The sequence below is a fragment of the Rattus norvegicus genome, chromosome 4, assembly GCF_021556685.1.
Source record: "Rattus norvegicus strain SHRSP/BbbUtx chromosome 4, alternate assembly SHRSP_T2T, whole genome shotgun sequence".
In the NCBI taxonomy this organism is placed as follows: Eukaryota; Metazoa; Chordata; class Mammalia; order Rodentia; family Muridae; genus Rattus; species Rattus norvegicus.
The window spans coordinates 103,378,043-103,401,479 of NC_141537.1; the positions used below are offsets into that span (position 1 = coordinate 103,378,043).

The window sequence follows — 23,437 nt, forward strand, 5'->3', positions numbered from 1 at the left end:
CACTATAAAGGTCAGTCTAGATTTGACCCTATGGACTATGTACTTTCTCCTCCTGACTGACAAGATTCTGGTACATGTCATCATGTTCAGATATTTTCATTTTCAGATTATCTCACTTTGCAAGTGAATTAATTCCAGATGTCTGAGTATGAACAGCTACAATCCCAGGAAATGTGGTTAATGCATGCCTTTCTACCCCTATCTTGGATTTTCATATTGTTTCAACAAGAGGTAGAGATCTCAATATTATGACCTTCAGCAGGAAGTACATCTGTACTTTACAATTTTAGAGTCATACCTCATAAACATTAAAGTATATTTGTTAGGTTTCAAACAAGGGACAAATGGCTAAGTTTGGTGTTCATTAACATATCAAAGAAGACACTGGCTGCCCAGCACATCCCAGTCTCTACCTGTTACATAGCTTTCTGGGCTGGTACACCTCAGGCCCTACCCTGAACACACAATCCCATATATTGGACTGTGCTTGTCTTCCTCCTGTTCCTTTAGCCTCTATATAATCCAGCATTATGGATCCAACCCCTCTTTTCATCTACCATTAAGTAAACATTCTAGCCTCTTGGTTTGGCTCTTTCCTTCTGGTCATGTTGACTCTGGATTCCCAAAGAAGTACCTGCCCCTAGCTAAACTCTCCCTTTTATTTATAATAAACTCTCCTCAACTAAACTTAGGAGGATTTATAACCTTTCCCTGATTTTGTTTTCATTCATCTGATCTAAATGTGCTTGGCTTCTTTGTTGTCAAAATATGGGTTACAGACAGAGGGAAGGCTCACTATACATAAAGTACAATTAAAATGAGGAAATATGAAAGAATGTTAAAAAAGAAAACCCATCATAAAACTGATTCAAAGGCCCCGTCTTAATAAAAAGCTAAAGGAAGTTAATGCTGATTGGGAGAGTAAGAATCCATTTTATTTCTGGAACAGTCCCTTCTCTAGGTTATGCAATTCCAACTGGACAGTCCTATGCAAATATACACATGAGATAAACTACGTGGAGTTAGTAGGATATGCATCCATATATGTATATTTTGTACGCATGTATATGTTCATGTGTACAGCAATAATAATTTAAGAGCAGCAGCAGAATATGACAATAAAAGAGGTGGAAGAAGAAAAAGAAGAAGGAGGAGGAGGAAGAGGAGGAGGAGAAGAAGAGGAGGAGGAGGAGAACAGAAGGAGGAAAAGGAGGAGGAGAAGGGAGAGAAAGAGGGAGAGGGAGACGGCGACAGAGACAGACAAGAAGATGGAGACCGAGATGGAGATAGAGATAGAGACTGAGAGGAGAAGAGGAAGATAAGTCATGAATATGAGAGTTCAGAGCACAGGAAAGAATAGATATTAAAGAGGAAAAGTTGGAAATGACATAAAGTTAGTACTTGTGTCCTATGCACCTCTAGTGTGGGAGGCTCTTAAAGTATTTCTATAAGGTGCCTCTATATATCTGTGTCTCTGGTTATTGTGTCTATAGGTGAAATTGCTATTAATCAACCTTGAGATATTCTGTAGTCTCCCTGGGAAAGAACATCTCCATGACCTCCAAGGCCAGGTATATCCTCCCCTACACTGAGAGAAATTACAATTTGCCACAGTTCCAGCTCTATCTCCAGCAGGCCAACATAACAGAACCCCCACTCCTTGCATGCTTCTGCCAGTGTTGGTGGGAGTCCCTGTTTGATTCTGAGGTAGATCTGAGATAGAATTCACTAACGGATTGCAGAAATGGTGCTGAAGGATTTCTTAGTTTCTCACTGTCATCATATGCTGCTGTAAAATTATAAAAACTAATAACTGTCTTTTACCCCACACTCGATCTGGCACTATAGTGCCCCAAGATATCTGGTACATATCTTCATCTCAGTTAGCAAAGCGTCTCACCCACTCTGCTCCATCCCATATCACACTACTGATGGCTTCTCTCTGAGCCTGGCAACACTCTTTCTACCCATCTAGTTCCCCAGGCAGGTTGCCATCATGTCAGACATACACATATCTCCAGCCACCACATGCTCTCTTGAACTTAAATTGCTAAATGAAAAACAAACAACACAATAACCTCTGATCTAATTGATAATATATAATTTGCTCATCTAGACATAGAAAGCCCTGTACACATTCGTCTCTTAAGAATATTCATAACAACCTGTAAATGTGCAGAGAGGAATCTTAAGATCTGCCTCCATGTTCACTTGACTGCCTCCCTCTCTCTTGTTTCAGTTCCCTCCCCTCTCTAAAACTTTACTCCCACCCATTCTTCCTTCTTATCCAATGACAGGCCTCATTCTGTCTTGTACCTACCTTCACCTGCATATTGATATCATCCTAAAATCATACCCTGAGAAGTCATCTTTAGGTGGTTAAGTGAGTCCCCTACAATAAATTTCAACAGGGAAAGGACACAGGCCTATTTGTGTCACTTCCCAAGAGGTAGGGGTCTTCTTAAAGAGCTGTGAATACTCATATATAGACAGTGAATATGCAGGTTAATAAAACTAAGCACAGACTACCTGGTACTTAATCTTGTCCCATTATTCTTGTCTGTTTTTAAAGAAAAAAACTTCAATGACAGGATCATCTAGGCCAAAAGAAACAGAAAAAAGAAGTCATTATTTGTTTTTTTCTTTTTCCCACATCTCCATTTAAAAGTTCCCTCTGGATAAAGATTTCCCTTTCCACATCTGACCAAGCCATCTCAGTCAGTCAACAAGTTCCCCAGGGCACATGTGAGGATTGAAAGAAAAAAAAGACAATTAGACAACACAGTCGTGTGACTCCAGCCAGTTCTGAAGCTGAAGGAAATGTTTTATTTTCCAATCTGCTTTTATACCACTTTAACTACATGAAGAAAGATAAGATCCATTCTGAATAGAGGCACAAGCAAGGTGATAATCAAGATCCTGTAAACACCTTTCTGGGGGCTAATCAGGATGGCCAAGACAAAAGGGCTGCCACAAGTGCCTCTGTTATGCCTGCTCTGAGCTTTGTATTAACTCCAATGTAAATGTTCTTTCACAAGAAAGAACATTTTCTGAGCCCAAGCCCAAAGTCAGATTCCTGTCCTGCACTTCTTTCACTTGTCCTGATAAGATCAGACTCCCCCCACCCTAAGTATCTATAAGCTAAGCAAATGGCCACAAAAGGCTCTCTGCAAACACTTCACAATTTTATTGATTCTTTACATTTTGTATCATTACTCTGTGAGAGTCTAGACACTTGTAAAATAGTGGTCAATGTAAATGAGTGCACAGTAAAGAAAACACCGAAATGGCTGTTTCATGACTTGGTAGGGAGGTTTTATTGTAGGTAAGAGAAAGTGTCCAGAGGCCCATTGAAGAGTCAGAGCAAAGAGGAAAAGAAGCACAATAGGCATGGCCTGGGCCTTCTCTTGGGAGTAGGAAGAAGCATAATAAGAAAAAATAGCTAGATCTGAGCCCTGGAGCTGACCCTTTGCCAAGCTTTGCCATACCCAACTCCTGCCCAGAGAGAGATGGTCTCCTGGGAGTAGTGACACACCTGAGGGCACATGTGAGACCACCACTTCTACTCAAATACCTGCCCCAAGAGGGATTGTCCCAGAGCCCACAAGACACAGGAGACAAGAAACAGCCAGGGACAGGATCCTTTCAGGTTCCAATAGTACCCTGGAGCTCACCTTGTGCCACAGGTCTACATATCCAAATACTCCCCAGAGGGAGCTGGTTTCCTAGGAGTGCTGACACAGAGGTTTACAGGGAAGACAAGCCATGTTCAGAGACAGCAAGACCAGCCAACACCACAGATAACCAGATGGCTAGAGCCAAGTGCTAGAACCTAAGCAACAAAAACCAAGGTCATTTGGCATCATCAGAACCCAGTTCTCCCATTCAGAAGGCCCTGAATGCCACAACCAGAGAAACTAAATTCTGGTTTAAAATTTCAATTCATGGTGACGATTGGGGAATTTAAGAAGGACATAAATAACTACCTTGAAAAAATACAGGAGAACACAGGTAAACAGGTAGAAGCAATTTTTTTTTATTAACTTGAGTATTTCTTATATACATTTCCAGTGTTATTCCCTTTCCCGGTTTCCAGGCAAACATCCCCCTCCCCCTCCCTTTCTTTATGGGTGTTGCCCTCCCCATCCTTCCCCCTTGCCGCCCTCCCCCCAACAGTCTAGTTCACTGGGGGTTCAGTCTTAGCAGGACCCAGGGCTTCCCCTTCCACTGGTGCTCTTACTAGGATATTCATTGCTACCTATGAGGTCAGAGTCCAGGGTCAGTCCATGTATAGTCTTTAGGTAGTGGCTTAGTCCCTGGAAGCTCTGGTTGCTTGGCATTGTTGTACATATGGGGTCTCGAGCCCCTTGAAGCTCTTCCAGTTCTTTCTCTGATTCCTTCAACGGGGGTCCTATTCTCAATTCAGTGGTTTGCTGCTGGCATACGCCTCTGTGTTTGCTGTATTCTGGCTGTTTCTCTCGGGAGAGATCTACATCCGGCTCCTGTCGGCCTGCACTTCTTAGCTTCATCCATCTTGTCTAATTGGATGGCTGTATATGCATGGGCCACATGTGGGGCAGGCTCTGAATGGGTGTTCCTTCTGTGTCTGTTTTAATCTTTGCCTCTCTGCCAAGGGTATTCTTGTTCCCCTTTTAAAGAAGGAGTGAAGCATTCACATTTTGATCATCTGTCTTGAGTTTCATTTGTTCTAGGCATCTAGGGTAATTCAAGCATTTGGGCTAATAGCCACTTATCAATGAGTGCATACCATGTGTGTTTTTCTGTGTTGGGTTACCTCACTCAGGATGATATTTTCCAGTTCCGACCATTTGCCTATGAGTTTCATAAAGTCATTGTTTTTGATAGCTGAGTAATATTCCATTGTGTAGATGTACCACATTTTCTGTATCCATTCCTCTGTTGAAGGGCATCTGGGTTCTTTCCAGCTTCTGGTTATTATAAATAAGGCTGCGATGAACATAGGTAAACAGGTAGAAGTACTTAAAGAGGAAACACAAAAATCCCTTAAAGAATTAGACAAAAACACAACGAAATTGGTAAAGCAATTAGCCCTCTATCAGATGTAGGATTGGTAAACATCTTTTCTTAATCCTTTGGTTGCCATGTTGTCCTAATAACAGTTTCCTGTGTATTACAGAAGCTTTGCTGTTTGATGAGGTACCACTTGGCGATTCCTGATCTTAGAGAATAAGCCATTGAGATTTTCTTCAAGAAAATCCCCAGTGCACATTTGATTGAGATTCTTCCGCAATTTTTCTCCTATTAGTTGCAGTGTGTCTGGTTTGATGTGGAGGTCCTTGGTCTACTTGGACTTAAGTTTTATACAGGGTGATAAGAATGGATTGATTTGCATTCTTCTACATGCTGACCTCCAGTTGAACCAGCACCATTTGTTGAGAATGCTATTGTTTAAGAGGGCTAATATCCAAAATATAAAAAGAACTCAAGAAGTTAGACCCCAGAAAGCCAAATAACCCTACTAAGAATGAGGTAAAGAGCTAAACAAAGAATACTCAACTGAGGAATATCAAATGGCTGAGAAGTACCTAAAGAAACGTTCAACATCCTTATTATCAGGAAAATACAAATCAAAACAGCCCTGAGATTTCACCTCACACCTTTCAGAACAGCTAAGATTAAAAAAAGCCAGGTGACAGCAGATGCTGGCAAGGATGTGGAGACACTCCTCCATTGTTGGTGGGATGATAAAGTGGTACAAACACTCTGGAAATCAGTCTGGATGTTCCTCAGAAAATTGGACATTCCACTACCTGAGGACCCAGCCATACATCTCCTGGGCATATATCCAAAAAAACTCTCCAACATACAACCAAGACACGTGCTCCACTATGTTCATAGCAGCCTTATTTATAATAGCCAGAAGCTGGAAAGAACCCCAGATACCCTTCAACAGAGGAATGGATACAGAAAATGGGGTACATCTACACAATAAGTAGTAATAAGCTATCAAAAACAATGACGCCATGAAATTCATAGACAAATGGATTGAACTAGAAAATATCATCCTGAGTTAGGTAACCCAATCACAGAAAAATACATATGGTATGCACTCACAGATAAGTGCACATTAGCCCAAAAGCTCAAATCACCAAACATACAACACACATACCACATGAAGCAAAAGAAGAAGGGTGGATCCTTCAGTCCTTTTTAAAAGAGGGAGCAAAAATATTCATAGGAGGGCATATAGAAGCAAAGTTTTGTGCAGAGCCTGAAGAAACGGCAATTCAGAGCCTGACCCACATGTGGCCCATATGTGTACAGTCACCAAAACTAGATAAGATTGATGAAGGTAAGAAGTACACAGTGACAGGAAACAGATATAGGTTTCTTCTGAGAGACACAGCCAGAACATGTCAAATACAGAGGCAAATGCTAGCAGCAAACCACTGAACTGTGAACAGTATCCCTATTGGAGGATTGAAAGGGCTGAAGAGGCTTGCAACCCCTTAAGAACAACAATGCCAACCAACCAGAGCTTCCAGAAACTAAACCACTACCCAAAGACTTTACATGGAAAGACCCATGGCTTGAGCTGCATATGTAGCAGAGGATGGCCTTTTTGGACACCAATGGAAGGAGAAGTCCTTGGTCCTGCCAAGGTTGAACCCCCAGTGTAAAGGATCAGGGGGGAAAGAGAGAGTGGATGGGGAGTGGAACGCTCATATATAAGAAGGGGAGGGGAAAGGAAGAGGGGACTTATGTACAGGTAACCGGGGAAAGGAATAATATTTAAACTGTAAATAATGAAATATCCAATAAAAATAATTTTAATTTAAAAAAATAATAGAAAATGCTATCTTTTCTTCACTGGATGGCTTTACCTCCTTTGTCAAAGATCACATGACCATAGGTGTGTGGGTTCATTTCTGGGTTTTCAACTCTATTCCACTGATCTACCTGCCTGTCTCTGTACAAATACAATAGTTTTGAACACTACTGCTCTGTAATATTGCTTGAGGTCAAAGATGGTGATTCCTCTAGAAGTTCTTTTATTGCTGAGGACTGTTTTAGGTTTCCTGGGATTTTTGTTATTCTAAATGAATTTGTAATTTGCTCTTTCTATCTCTGTGAAGAATTGAGTTGGAATTTTGATGGGGATTGCATTGAATCTGAAGATTGCTTCTGGCAAAATGACCATTTTTACAATATTAATACTACCAATCCATGAGCATTGGAGGCCTTTCCATCTTCTGAGATCTCCAATTTCTTTTTTCAGAGACTTGCGATTCTTGTCATAGAGATCTTTCACTTGCTAGGTTAGAATCACACTGAGGTATTTTATGTTATTTGGGACTATTGTGAAGGGTGTCATTTCTCTAATTTATTTCTCTCCCAGTTTATCATTTGAGTAGAGGAAGGCTACTGATTTGAGTTAATTTTATACCCAGCCACTTTGCCGAAGGTGCTTATCAGGCTTAACAGTTCTCTGGTGGAACTTTTGGGGTCACTTATTATCTATACTATCTATACCACCTGCAAATAGTGATACGTTGACTTCTTCCTTTCCAATTTGTATCCCTTTGACCTCCTTTCATTTTCTGATTGCTCTGACCAGGACCTCGAGTACTATATTGAATAAGTAAGGAGAGAGTGAGCAGCCTTGTCTTGTCCCTGATTTTAGTGGGATTCCTTCAAGTTTCTCTGCTTTTAGTTTAATGTTAGCTACTGGTTGGCTGTATGCTTAGGTATGGGCCTTGAATTCCTGATCTTTCCAGAACTTTTATCATGAATGGGTGCTGAATTTTGTAAAATGGTTTCTCAGCATCTAATGAAATGATGATTTATTTTCTTTGAGTTAGTTTATATAGTGGACTATATTGATGGATTTCCATTATTTGAACCATCCCTGCATCCCTGAGATGAACCCTATTTGATCATTAAGGATGTTCTTTTTGATGTGTTCTTGGATTTGGTTTGAGAGAATTTTATTGAGTATTTTTGTGGCAATATTCTTAAGGGAAATTTTTCTTAAGTACTCTTTCTTTGTTTGACCTTTGTGTGGTTTGAGTATAAGTTTAATTGTGGCTTCATAGAAGGAATTGGGTAGTGTTCTGTTTCTATTTTGTGAAATAATTTGGACAGTATTTGTATGAGGTCTTGTACAAATGTCTAATAGAATTCTGCACTAAACCCATCTGCTTCTTCACTGTTTTTGGTTGGGAGACATTTAATACCTGCTTCTTTGTCTTTAGGCATGATGGGACACTTTATATGGATTATCTGTTCTTGATTTAATTTGGTACCTGATATTTGTCTAGAAAATTGTCCATCTCCTCCAGATTTTCCAGTTTTGTTGAATACAGGGTTTTGTTGTAGGATCTGATGGTTTTACAAATTTCCTAAGATTCTGTTGTTATGTCTCCCTTTTCATTTCTGATTTTGTTAATTTGGATACACTCTCTGTGCCCTCTGGTTAGTCAGGCTGAGGGTTTATCTATTTTGTTGATTTTCGCAAAGTATCATCTACTGGTTTTGTTGATTCTTTGTATAGTTCTTTCTGTCTCTACTTGGTTGATTTCAGCCCCGAGTTTGATTATTTCCTGCCTTCTACTTCTATTGGGTGTATTTGCTTCTTTTTGTTCTAGAGCTTTTAGGTGTGCTGTAAGCTGATAATATATGCTCTCTCCAGTTTCTTTTTGGTGGCACCCAGATCTGTGAGTTTTCTGCTTAGCACTGTTTTCATTGTGTCCCATGATTTGGGGGTATTTTGTGCCTTCATTTTCATTAAATTCTAAAGAGTCTTTAATTTCTGTATTTCTCCCGTGACCAAGTGAACATTGATTAGAGGGTTGGTAACTTCCGTCTGTGACCAGCCGTAATCCCTGGTGATCTGAGAGGATGGATGGGTTATTCAGTCTTCCTGTATCATCTCTTAAGGCCAGATTTGTGATGTGGTTAATTTTAAAGAAGGTACCCTGAGATGCTTAGAAGACGGTATCTTCTTTTGATATTTTCTTATGAAATGTTCTATAGATGTCAATTAAATCCATTTGTTAAAAAAACTCTGTTAGTTTCACTGTGTCTCTGTTAAGTTTCTGTTTCTAGGGTCTGTCCAATGATCATAATGGGGTGTTGAAATCTCCCACTATTATTGTGTGAGGTATTATGTATGCTGTGAACCTTAGTAAAGTTTTTTGTTTTGTTTTATGAATGTGGGTGCCCTTGCATTTGGAGCACAGATGTTCAGAATTGAGAGCTCATTCTGGTAGATTTTTCCTTCCTTATTTTTTTGACAAATTTTGGTTGAAAGTTGATTTTATTCAGTATTAAAATGATTACCCTGGCTTGTACTTTGGGAACATTGCTTAGGCAATTTTTTTCCAGTCCTTTTCTCTGAGGTAATGTCTGTCTTTGTCACTGAAGTACATTTCCTCTATGAAGCAAAATGCTGGGTCCTGTTTACTTACCCGGTCTGTTAGTCTATGTCATATTCTTGGGGAATTGAGTCCATTGATGTTAAGAGATATTAAGGAATAATGATTGATGCTTCTTGTTATTTTTTTGTGTGACAAGTGGAATTATGTTCATAATGGCGACCTTCTTTTGGATTTGTTGCAAGAAGATACTTTCTTCCTTTCTCCAGGGTGTGGTTTCCCTCCTTGTGATGGTCTTTTCCATCTATTATTCTTTGTGGGGCTGAATTTGTGGGAAGTTATTGTGTAAATTTGGTTTTGTCATTGAATATCTTGGTTTCTCCATCTATGGTAATTAAAAGTTTTGCTGAATACAGTAGCCTGGGCTGGCATTTGTGTTCTCTTAGGGTCTGTATGACATCTGCCCAGGATATTTGAGATTTCATAGACTCTGTTGAGAAGCCTGGTGTAATTCTGATAGGTCTGCTTTATATGTTACTTGACTAATTTCCCTTACTGCTTTTAATATTATTTCTTTATTTTGTTCATTTGGTGTTTTGACAATTACGTGATGGAAAGAATTTCTTTTCTGGACCAATATATTTAAAGTTTTGCAGACTTCTTGTATGTTCATGGATATCTCTTTCTTTAGATTAGGGAAATTTCTTCCATAATTTTGTTAAAGATATTTACTATCCCTTTAAGTGAGGAATCTTTAATCTCTTCTATACCTATTATCCTTAAGTTTGATCTTGCCATTGTGTCCTGAATTTAGTGGTTGTTTTGTTTTAGGAGCTTTTTGCATTTCTTATTTTCTTTCACTGTTGTGTCAATGTTTTCTTCCCTTGAGATTTTCTCTTCTATCTCCTGTTCTGTTGGAGATGCTTGCATCTATGACTCCTGATCGCTTTTCCTAGGTTTTCTATCTCCAGGATTGTCTCACTTTGTGATTTCTTTACTGTTTCAATTTCTGTTTTTAGATCCTGGATGGTTTTGTTCAATTGCTTCACCTGCTAGGTTGTGTTTTCCCTAAATCTTTAAGAGATTTTTGTGTTTATATTCTTGAAGAGCTTCTACCTGTTTACCTGTGTTCTCCTGTATTTTTTTTTCAGGGAGTTATTTATTTCCTTCCCCAATCAACATTATGAGTTGTGACTTCAAATCAATCTTGCTCTTCTGGTGTGTTGGGATATTTAGGGCTTGCTGTGCTGGGAAAACTGGGTTCTGGCGATGCCAAGTGGCCTTGATTTCAGTTGCTTAGGTGCTTGCACTTGCCTGTAGCCATCTGCTTATCTCTGGTGTTGGCTGGTCTTGTTGTCTCTGACCATGGTTTGTGTTGCCTGTAAGCCTGTGTGTCAGCACTCCCAGGAGACATGCTCTCTCTGGGCAGTATTTGGAAAGGTAGTCCTTTGGCACAGGGTCAGCTCCAGGGTGCTAATATAAACTGGAAGGATCCTGTCCCTGGTTGTTTCTTTTTTCTTGTGTCCTGTGGTCTCTGGGCTGATCCCTCTTGGGGTAGGTATTTGAACAGAAGAGGTGATCTAACATGTGCTCTTAGGTGTGTCAGCACTCCAAGGAGACCAGCTCTCTCTGTGCAGAAGTTGGGTATGGAGAGATTGGCACAGGGTCAGCTCTAGGGTGCAGATCTAGCTATTCTTTCTTATTATACTTCTTCTTACACATAAAAGAAGGCCTAGGCTATGTCCAGTCTACTTCTTTTTCTCTCTGCTCTGAGCTTTTCCACAGGCTTCTGGATGTTTTCTCTTAACTACAATAAAACCTCCTGACCAAGTCATGAACCAGATATTTAGGTGTTTTCCTTCATGTGCATTAATTTATATTGCACAGTATAGTATACAGTATTGTATAGCATACAAATGTATAGACTTAAACAGAGTAATTATACAAGCTGTAAAGAATCAATAGAACTGTGAGATGTGGACAGGGAAATCTTCAATATATAGAGAGAACTAACAAATGAAGAAGTGGGAAACATAAAAAAATATAGTGCCACCTTTTTCTGCTTCTTTTGGAATAGTTGCTCATGTCATTGAAGTTTTTTCTTTAAAAACAGAAAACAAGATAAAGCACCAGACAGTCTGTGCTTATTCTTATTAACCTGCATATTCACTGTCTATATATGAGCATATATATATATATATATATATATATATATATATATATATATATATATATATATTCATTCACATCTCTTTCTTTAAGAAGGTCCCTACCTCTGGGGAAGATAATACCAATAGGCCTGTTGCCTTGCCCTTATGGAAATTTATTGTAGGAGATGCACTTAGCCAAATAAAGATGACATTTGAGAGTATGATATCAGTAAGAAACTAAGAAATCCTTCAGCATCGTGTCTGTAATCTGTGGGTGAATTCTATCACAGATCAACCTCAGAATCAGATAAGAACTCCCACTAGCACTGGCAGATGCATGCGAAGAGTGGGGGGGGTCTTCTCTAGTGGCCTGCTGGAGATAGTGCTGGAACTGTGACAAATTGTAATTTCTCTCAGTGTAGGGGAGGATATATCTGGCCATGGGGGTCTTGGACACTTTCTTTCCAAGGGAGACCAGAGAATCTCCCAAGGCTGATTGATAGTAATTGCACCTGTAGATGCAGTAACCAGAGACACAGATATATAGAGGCACAGAAAAGAAATGTTTTAAGAGCCTACAATATTAGAAGTGCATAGGACACAAGTACTAACTTTATACCATTTCCAACTTTTCCTCTCTAACACCTATGCTTATCTGTGCTCTGAACACTCATATTCATGACTTATCATCATCAACTTCTTCATCATCATCATTATCATCATCATTATCTTCTTCCTTTCTTTGTCACCTGCTGCTGCTGCTTTTAAATTATTATTGGTGGACACATGAATATCTACAAGCACACAAATAAACATGCATATGAATCCTACTGACTCCACGTAGGTTTGCTCATGCATATATATTATATATGCATAGGGCTGTCCAGTTGGAATTGCCTAACCTAGAGAAGGGACCATTCCAGAAATATAATGAATTCTCACTCTCAGTCAGCATTGACTACCCTTAACTTTTCATTAAGACTGGGCCTTTGAATCAGTTTTATGATGGGTTTTCTTTTTTAATATTCTTTCATATTTCCTCATTTTAATTGTACTTTATTTATAGTGAGCCTTGCCTCTGTCTGTAACCCATATTTTGACAATAAATAAGCCAAGAATCTTTAGATGAGATGAATGAAAACAAAATCATGGAAAGGATATAAAACCTCCTAAGTTTAGTTGAGGAGAAAGTTTATTATAAATAAAAGGGAGAGTACAGCTAGGGGCAGGTACTTCTTTGGGAATTCAGAGTCAACATGACGAGAAAGGAAGAACCAAACCAAGAAGCTAGAAAGATTTATTAGTGGTAGATGAAAAGAGGGGTTGGATCCATAACGCTAGATTGTATAGAGGGCAAAGGAACAGTGGGAAGAAAAGCACAGTCCAATATGTGGCATTGTGTGTTCAGGGTAGGGACTGAGTTGTACCAGCCAAGAAAGCTATGTAAGGTAGGGACTGGATGTGCTGGGCAGCCAATGTCTTTTTTTGATATGTTAATGAACACCAAATTTAGCGATTTTTCTCCTGTTTGAGACCTAACAAATATACTTTCATGTGTCTATGGTATGACTCTAAAATTGAAAGATATAGAAGTGTACTACTGGTGAAAGTCATATTATTGATATCTCTACCTCTTGTTGAAGCAATATGAAAGGCCAAAATGGAGATACAAAGGCATGTAGCCAAATTTCCAGGGATTGTGACAGTTCATACTGAGACATCTGAAATTACCTCACTAACAAGTGAGATAATCTGAAAAGGAAAATATCTGAACATGATGACATGTACCTGAATCTCGTCACTCAGGAGGAGAAAGCACATAGTCCATAAAGTCAAATCTAGACTGGCCTTCATAGTGCATTGCAGTTCAACTTGGACTATGAGACCTTTTTCTCAAATGTTTAGAAGTCCAATCCAATGTACAGAGTGAAAAATAAAACATTAGGGAGAGAATAAAATCTGTATTTGAAATTCGGACAACTGATAGTCTTAAATATCTGCAGTTATTATCTTAAACGAATGGGGGAATTTTCTTCAAATTTATTAGTGCCACTTATTCAAAAATTAATAAAACTAAAATAAATTCTTTGAGAAATAAAATAGACATCACCATTTAGTAAGGAAATTATTAATAGCATGTACAAGGAAACATACACATCATTCTAAACACTGTACGTGTCACTACATTTTGTCTTAGGTCACTATTCTTATGATGAAGCACCACAACAAAAACAATCTGGGGAGGAAAGGGTTTATGGGCGTTCTACTTCTATGTCCATAGCCCATCACTGGATGCAGTCGAACAGAAACTCAAGCAAGCCAGGACAGGCATCTGGATGCAGGACCTGATTCAGAGGCCACGGAGGGATACTGTTTACTAGATTGTTCACATAGCTTGCTCACATGGCCTATTCTCTTAGAGAATTCAGGACCACAAGCTTGACCTCACTGATATTTTAGGGGTAATCCAACATCATTTACTGATTAAGAAAATGCTCTATAGGCTTGACTATATGCCCCTTTTGGGAAGGTATTTAATCAGTGTTCCCTATTTTTAGATGACTCCTTTGTGTATCAAGTTGACATAATTTTAGGTAGTACACTTTTTTTCAAGAAATGTGAAGATCTGTGCTAGAAAAGTCTAGAAAGGAAGAAACAAGTGAGAGTTGGAATCTCATTGAGCAGCAAGCCCAAAAGTATTTGGCTTAGACATAGAGAACTGTGGAGGAAATTCCTTACCCTGTTGACAGTAAAAGTTTGCAGCGTTGTTGACCGCTACAGCATTAATGGTGAATGTGAAAGCTGTCTCATACCCACTACCACTGAACCTGACAGAAACACCAAATGCTACACTGAATGCTTCATAAATCAGGACTATGGGAGTCTGTTCTGGGTTCTGTGGTTACTACTGCACACTATTACTGTACAATGTGTCAGTGTCACTCTTAGAGGAATTGCAGACTATGGTGTCGATTTGTCCCAGAGACACAGCCAAGCAAACTGAAGATTGGGTCAGCACAATGTCTCCAGTAAAACCTGAAATGATAAATGCACAATCATTACATTTACAGACATATGAAACCATCTCAAGTGTGATACATATGACACCTGCTACAACAGTCACAATCATCATTCTGAACTATTAGAAAATAAAAGGGAAAAGGTGATGTTTAAAAACAAATTTAAATGCCACAATTGCAACCATCACAATCACAAAGGAATGGGAAATGTATATGGGTACAGTAGAAGCTTACAATGCTTTGGGGTGCTGTCTCACATGGTACTCACAGCAATACCCATAGCAGGAGAGCAGCTGCCCTGTCTCTGAGAAGTGACTCCTTTTCAGGTCACAGGCTTTGTAGATCCTTTCAGGACCCTGGGCCTTTGCCTAATGATTCAACGTGCAGAACAGCTCAGTAAAGCTAATAATCAGAGGGACACCTGCTCTCATCTCAGTGGTCAGTGGGGTTGGCAAACCATTCACTGAGCAGCAGAAACATATCTTAGGGGATTTTACAACTGCCCTTCAATTTTCAACCCATTTCTTTTGTAAAAAAAAATCTTTATATAATACATTTTCATAAAATCTTCCAACTCTTACCAGATTCTTTCCTCTTCCCTACCCACCCAACTTCATATTCTCTCTCTCTCTCTCTCTCTCTCTCTCTCTCTCTCTCTCTCTCTCTTTCTCTCTCTCTCTTTCTCTCTCTCTTTCTCTCTCTCTCTCTCTCTCTCTTTATGTATGTGTGTGTGCATGTTTGTTTGTGTGTTTGTGTGTATGTGTCTGTCTCCATTCTCTTTCCCTGAACCCTATCAAAAAACCCAATTTTTTAAAATTGCAAGACAAAAATATATGTGCTACATAGATACTTTAGTGTAAAGAATTTGAGAATTTTTGGAACACTTTCAAATCTCAATAACTTTACAATTTTCAAGCAACAGTGCGTTTCACATTGTAATCCTTATCAAGAAGATAAGCAACTAGATCTTATTCTGTAGATAGAGGGTATGGTTTCCTCTTGGTTTCAAGATGAATTTACACTACTGAGTAACCTTCACCTCAAATTTATAAATGTCATCAGGATCTAATATTATGAGAGACATGAACAGGGAACACAGATCATTGAGAATAATCAGAGTCATCCCTTACTCTACTCCAAAGTACAATGATGAGCTAACAAATATGTTTTGAAGACAGAGTATTTGTCCCACTGTGTCATACTCATGATGGGAGTATCTAATATTTCAGTCTCAACACTCAAAAGCATATAAATAATTTCAGAGTGGTATGTGGTCCCAGAAACAAGGGCAACAGATATCACATTTTCTCTCCTTTATAGATCCTAATTATATTGTATGTAAAGTTCATGTGTGTATATATGTACATGTATGTATCTCTGCATGTGTGCATTTGTATATGTGTATGTATATATGTGCATATGAGTATTTTTGTTAGTGTATGCTTGTGTATGCATGTACACGTGTATACGTATATGTATATATGAATGTGTGCATATGTGTTTAAGATAGAAAAAGGAGACAGTGAGAATGAGAGAGACATAGACAGGGAAGAGGGAGAATAGATTAGAAAGAAAAAATATCAAGCTGTTAGGATTCATACTGTGAAAAGTGTGTCTCTGTGCATTTAGTTGTTAATTATGTACAGGCACTGTGTTAAATGCTGCTTGCAGATCTCTAGCATTGCCATTTCTGTTGCCCATTACTGTGTTCTTGATTTGTCAATGTTCATTCTTCACTACTTTCCTAAGGCAATCTAAAATATTATCTAATTGGTTATAACAGAGTTCAAACAGCAATAGCCAGACAGGAAGTAGAAGGTGGAACTTGCCAGCAGTGAGAGAGATACTGGAAAAGACATGTGGTAGATTCAGCCAATGAACAGAGAGTTAAACAGATGAACCAAAGTCAATCACAGTTGTAGCTGACCATATAGAGAGACTTAGTGCCAGGAATAGTCAAGTTAGAGTAGCTAGGAAACTGCCCAGCAAAAGACCTAAGCTTCAAAATATTAAAAATCTCTGTATGCATATTCATGTTGCTGGTGGATCAAAGATAGTCTTACTATAACAAGGGGAAAAAGAATAGATATGGGTAGTTAGTGGATACAGTAAAATATATGATGTACTTAAAAGACATTCTTTTGTGAAACTTGTGTAAAATGAGAACATATCAATAAAGAATTTTAAAAAGCAGCATTAGTCCACAAAGTACAAAGGCACTTGCCACGAATTGTAGTGTCAGACCTGAGACCCCACAAGCCACTTGGCAAAATTAGAATCAACTCCTAGTTGTCATTTAACCTCTGAAAATGGCATTGCACATATTTATCTACACATACACACAGAGAGAGAGATAGAGAGATGGACACATCTCCATAAAGATAACAATAAAAGGAATACAAATAGAAGTGTGAAAAGGAAAAATGTCAGAAAAAATGGATATCACTATGTAAGTTTGAAAAGCCTCTAGGAATTAGAAAAATCAAGAAATAATTTTTTCTATATACATCTAACCAAACACAGTTTAGCAATATCACCACATGAGCCCATAAGTCTTGTATTAGATAGTAGATTTATAGAACTATGAAAATCTAACCCCTCATATTCATTCAACAGCTTGTGGTATATTGTTCATATTTCAGAAGGAATAGGAAATAATACTGGGGATATTTTTTCTGTATTTTGGTATATAGAGTTTTTATGCCAAAAGACATAAGAGGCATTGAACACATTATTTTTTATTGGGCTCTGTAAATGTTTTCTTCTGTTTTGCAGGCATGCCAGCTCTCAGGAAGAAGGGGGAACTGTGCATGCCCACAACTGTGTATGGTCTATACAGCTGTTGAAACTCTCAAGGAGTTTTTTGTAGGAGGCTGAGGCACTGTGGAAGGATAGCTGTAGGTCTGCTCACAGTAATAATCAGCCAGGTCTTCAGCCTGCACACTGCTGATGGTCAGAGTGAAGTCTGTCCCAGATCCACTGCCTGTGAAGCGATCAGGGACCCCAGTGTGCCGGTTGGATGCCCCATAGATAAGCAGTTTAGGAAACTGCCCTGGTTTCTGCTGGTACCAAGCCAAATAGTCCTGGTTGTTTTCACTGTATAGAAGACTCTGACTGGACTTGCAGCTCAGAGTGACCTTCTCTCCTGCTGACACAGTCAGAGAGGCTGGAGACTGGTTTATCAAAATGTCCCCACAGGTACCTGAAATAATAAATAGGGAGTGAACATGCATATATACACAAACATAGATTATTATAACAGTTGAAATTTGTCATTTAAATGCCCGTATAATGTCATGTCAGAAAATTATAATGTAAGAAATATTACACAGTGACATATATTGAAATTTCCTTATTACAAAGATAAAACTTTGAAAATCTTTTAAAATTTTAATTTCTTACCTGATACACAGAGCAGAAGGGAAATGAGGACACGCGTCTGTGATTCCATCTTGCTCCCCCTGCCTGTCTGATGCAGTTCACTCACAGTGCAAAGGTCTGGTTCATAAATTCTGAGCAGCTGGGCTAGGTTATAGGAAACCATGCAAAGCAGACAGAAAATACAAAACAGTCGCCTGGGCAGTGTGTGTGTGGGTGTCTGGTGTCATTCAACAGGCAAAAATACCATCAGCATAAATACTGAAAGTGACTGTCTTCCTCATCTCCAACAGAAATCTACTATGGGTTCTATTAGGTTTGGGTTAAAAATCTATGGCATATTTAAATCAGTTGACTTTTGTAGAAATTTTAGGAGACCTATCTCAGATTGACCATTCTAGAAAACATGATAATATAGGCTGAGAAGATCACAAGAAAACAAGAAAAAAACAGAATAAGAAAAATATCCTCCAAAGATAGTAATGGGTAGGAAGGGAAAGAGGAAAGTCAAAACAAATAAATTGAAGCTACATTTGTTCATTGTCTCGCACCTTCAAATTAACTCTTATAATGAAAACATAAATAGTGCCTCAGACATTTGGGCCACAATTTCCAAGATACATTTGGGACAGAGGTGCAAGGAGACCAAATTAGCTCTATGGAAATCCTCGGAGTCACTAGCTTAAGCCGAGGGTCAGAGAAGTTTTAATTTGAAAGTAAAGGAAATTCCAACAGAAACTAGCAATCATGTTATTCACAACTTCAGGGAACTTAAAGAGGATTCTCAGTTTGCAGAAATGGCAGTAAATAAAACAAACCAGGTGTCTTCAGCTAATCATGCCTAGAGACCCCCACTAACCAAAGGTTTTATTCCACAAAGGTAAATGCTAGAGAAGGCTAGAAATTATCAGGATTAAAACTGGCTAAATATGGTGTTGCTCACTCTTCAAAAATTCTCCAGAAGGGGGAATAGCCACCATAAATCAAGTAATGATTTTACAGAGACCAGTAGACCACAACATCAGAGACTGTTCACATCTAAAGGAAAAAATGTTTGAGTGTGAAGGAAAATCAATAGCAGTAACAGACATGAAATAGGCACTTGAATTCTGGTTAGTGAATTATGAGAGTTATATGAGATGAATTATAAATATTGCATTATGTATAAATTACAATAAAAGGAAAAGTAAACAAGGTATCATGACAAAGACAGATTCATATCTGTATCCCAGAGCTGGAGAGACAGAAGCAGGAAATCCTAAGATTACAGCCAGCCTTAGGTACATAAATTCCAGGCCAGGCTAATCTATGCACACTGACAAGATTTCCAGATGTATATCATTAATCAACTGACTATAAGACAGCTCAAGGTATTTGACATGCAAAGATAATATTCATCTGATATTAATGTGCTAACACTAAACCAGAATGTTATTGAAATTAAATATGGATTTAATTTGAAAGAATATAAAATGCAGCCAAGAAGTCAGTTTAGAAATGCGAAAAATGCTATCTCATCCCTAAGAAGCCCTAAATAACTCAAATTCCAGACCTTGCTTTCTGCCAGTAAGTAGGTGAAAGGTCACATTTCTTGAGCCTGCTCTCTGTATGGAACTAGGTGATCCTGACCTAGTAAGATAACAGGAAGCTTCTCCCAGGAACTAGCTGACCATAAAGTTAGATTACAACTTAAAAGCAATCTTGAGAGGAAGCTTCTCCTTATGAGTTTTCACTAGTATTGTCGACATTTTCCAATGACGCAATCTCTACCCCCTTGGGTTGTGGTTTCTTCCTTTAAATACCCCTTCTCCCAGCTACTTGGGGTCAAAGTCCTCTACCCCTGAGTGGGGTATGAGTCTTGAACACAGTGCACTGGTTCCTATCAATAAACCTTGTGTGATTAGAGCAAGGACGGTCTCATATGAGTTCTTCGGGGGTTGCGTCATCCCTAGACTTGAGTGAGGGTCTCCCCGTTCTGCGTGTCTTTCAAATCAATATGCATTTTTTCTTCTATTTTGCTTTAAATATATCATTTCATGCAGCAACTTTTCAGGTATAAAACATTAAATGATTTATGATGAACATGTTCAGATCTCATTTATGAATTGCTAACATACCAACATAACAGAGAGGTGGTTTTGAATTAAGAAATCTATCTCTGGTGTGGGAAACAGGCCTGTAGGGATACAGGTAGAGCTGGTAGTCAGTGATGGCAGCAAGCCACTTGAATTGTAGGTAGAGCTGTTTGTCCTGAGTGACAGCAGGCTTCCAGATATATAGGCAGGGCTGTTAGTCACTGGTGGTTTCAGGCCTCTGGATAGGCCTGGTTGCAGCAGGTTTCTAGGGGTAGAAGCAAAACTGCTAGTTCCTGATGGCTGCAGGCCTCCAGGATTGTAGGTGGAGGTGTGGATCAGAAGATAGAACACAGAGGACAGAGCAGACTACATAGCAGGCAAAACTGTGCCTCAGGATATGAAATACAAGCAGTGTAGGAAGAGGAGCTCACTACTGGGTTTCTCAGCAGGGGACAACATGTGCAGGGGCCAGCCTGACATTAGTCTTCTTTTTCTTGTAGGTTCTTCTAGAGTCAGTGGAGTGGGAAGAGCGTCGACGGAGGGTAAGACTTTGTCTTATGAGATACAGAGGTAAGACTTTGTCTTACGAGATATTTAGGGTTGCTGTATAATAATAAGTTTACTTATCTAAGTCTAAGTTACTATGCTACTGTAGCTGATTTACTTATCTATGTCTAAGTCACTATGCTTTGCTACTGTAACTGACCAGCCTTCTCTGTTCCTCTGAGGCCAGAAACTGCAGTCTCTGGTATTTAGCACCAGCAGTCAAACATCAGAGAGAATTCAAGGAACCTTGTGAAAGAGTTAGGAGAAGGATTGAGGAACACAGAGAATATGAGGACTGCACAAGACAACCAAAAGAGTCAAATAACCTGGGTCCTTTGGGGTCTCTCAGAGACTGAACAGACAAAGCTTTCATGGGCTAAGCCTAGTCCCTTTCCACCCATTCCTGCACATCTGTAGCAGATGTGCAGCTTGATATTCATTTCAGTTTCACAAAAACTGGAGCAAGAATTATCCCCAACTCTGTTGCCTTATTCTAGACCCTGTTCTACTAATTGGGCAGCCTTATCTGGCCTCAGTGGGAGAGGATGTGCCTAGTCCTGCAGTGACTTAATGTGCTATAGTGGGTTGGTGCCTAGAGTGTGGTAGGCACCTCCCATTTCTCAGAGAATAAAGAGAGCAGTATATGTGAAAAGAAGTTGTGTAAGGTGAACTCTTGAAGGAAAGGAATCTGCAATTAAGATGTAATTAATTAATTAACAAAATAATCCCCAGCATCAAACTAAAGAATATACCAGATGAGGAAACTTCCCCATCAGTGTATAACAAGTTGTCATGTGACCTAGACCTTAACTTTATACCTTGCTTTGTGACAGCTGAAGTGAGCTCAGACTGTGATCTCATTTCATTTACCACTGCTCTTTCAGATTGGACACATGAAGACAGAGGTATGACAAATCCAAAGACTCCTGAAGCTAAGCAAGGGCTTCTCACAATATGAAATGGGAAAGCACAGGGACTTAGAAAGGAATTTTTCCATATTCTTTTATATATAATCAAAAAAGCCTGACAGCCCTTCGTTACAACATTTCCCACAAATATAGTTTCCACAATATATTTTGGTACATTTAAATTCTTGGGCTGTGGTTTAAAAAGTACTACAGAAATCTCATAGGGAGAGTGCTGGACCCTTAGAAGTGCAAACACTCATGATAACTCAGAGGAGACTATTCTCTGCCCACATTTCTGCCCCAAGAAGAAATTACCTAGTGCCATTTATGCCCCCTGAGCACAGGGAACTAGGAACAGTCAGGGGCAGTAACCTTCAGGTTTCTGCATTCCCTGAGAGCTAAAAGCCAGTCACCAGGAGTACCTACACACATGAGAACAGAGGTAAGACCAGCTTTTCTGTCCCAAGTGACCTGCTTGGTGGACTCAGGACACAATAAGGCAGAAGTCCTATGGGACAGGACAATTCCAATTTCTGGCTGTGCCCAGAATTGAAGTGAACCGATCCCAGAACTCTCTCCAAAATCCCATAGTGGAGAGAGCTGAACTCCCAGAAGTGCAGAAAATCGTGAGACTGCAGGACAGACGGCCACTTCTGCCCAAATCGCTGGCCCAAGAGGAAACTGCATAGTGCCTCTGGATAAAGGAATATAGGATCAGTCAGCACCAGGAACCTGGTGGTTCCTGGTTGTACCCAGAACTGAACAGAACCGGTCCCACAACTCGCCACAGCCAAATCTTATGGGGGAAAGAGCTGGACCCTCATAAGTGCAGACACTCTTGAAAAATCAGAGGAGACAACTACTTTCTGTCCACTATCCTGACCCAAGAGGAAATCACCTACTGCCCTGTGACCCCTGGGCACAAGGACCTTGGAAGAGTCAGGGGCTGGAGCCTTCAGGTTTCTACCTGCACTGATTGCTGAAACCCAGGCGCCAGGAGTATGTACACACCTGAGAGCAGAGCTTTATGTTCCCATATCTGGCTGAAAAGAAAACATGTCTACAGGAGGGCTGACACACAGGACTATAGGAGGGTCAAACCACTGTCAGAAACAGCAAGACAAGCTAACACCAAAGACAACCTGATGGCCCGAGGCCAGGGCAAGAACCTACGCAACAGAAAACAGAACTACTTGGCGTCATCAGCGCCCAGTTCTCTCACCAAAGCAAATAGTAGATATCCAAACACAATGGAAAAGTGAGATATAGATTAAGAGCCACATTTTATGATGAAGATGGAGGACTTTATGAAGGACATAAATAACTCCCTTAAAGAAAAACAGGACAAAACTAATAAACAGGTACAAGCCCTTAAAGAGGAAACGCAAAAATCCCTCAAAGAATTACAGGAAAACACAAAATATGGGTAAAGAAATTGAAGAAAACCATCCAGGATTTAAAAAATAGAAAGACAGTCAATAAAGAGAGCACAAAGTGAGAAAACCCTGGAGATAAAAAACCTAGGGAAAAGATCAGGACTCATATATGCAAGCATCACCAACAGAATACAAGAGATAGAAGAGACAATGTCAGGGGCAGAAGATACCACAGAAAACATCTACACAACTTTCAAAGACAATGTAAAATGCCAAAAAGCTCATAGCCAAAAAAATCCAGGAAATCCCAGACACAATAAGAATAACAAACCTAAGGACAATAGATATATAAGAGAGGGAAGACACCCAACTTAAAGGTCCAGTAAAAATCTTCAACAAAATTCAACTAAAGCAAGAGATGCCCATAAACATACAAGAAGCCTATAAAACTCCAAATAGTTTGGACAAGAAGAGAAATACCTCCTGTCATATAATAGGTAAAACAACAAATGCACAAAAAAGAAAGACTATTAAAAGCAGTAAGGAAAAATTCTGGAAACATATAAAGGCAGACCTATCAGAATAACACCAGACTTCTCAAGAGAGACTATGAAAGCCAGAAGTT

The 23,437-nt window shown here is 39.3% G+C and overlaps 2 gene segments (V, D, J or C); one reads left to right on the forward strand and one right to left on the reverse strand.

The window, feature by feature from the left end:
- Positions 1-23,437, forward strand: part of LOC134478922 (immunoglobulin kappa variable 4-1-like) — an 801,643-nt gene that overhangs the window by 323,024 nt on the left and 455,182 nt on the right.
- LOC148006300 (immunoglobulin kappa variable 4-1-like) lies at positions 12,664-18,124 on the reverse strand. The segment is given in 3 exon segments: positions 12,664-14,545; positions 17,441-17,731; positions 17,932-18,124. Coding segments are annotated over 3 exon segments (564 nt in total).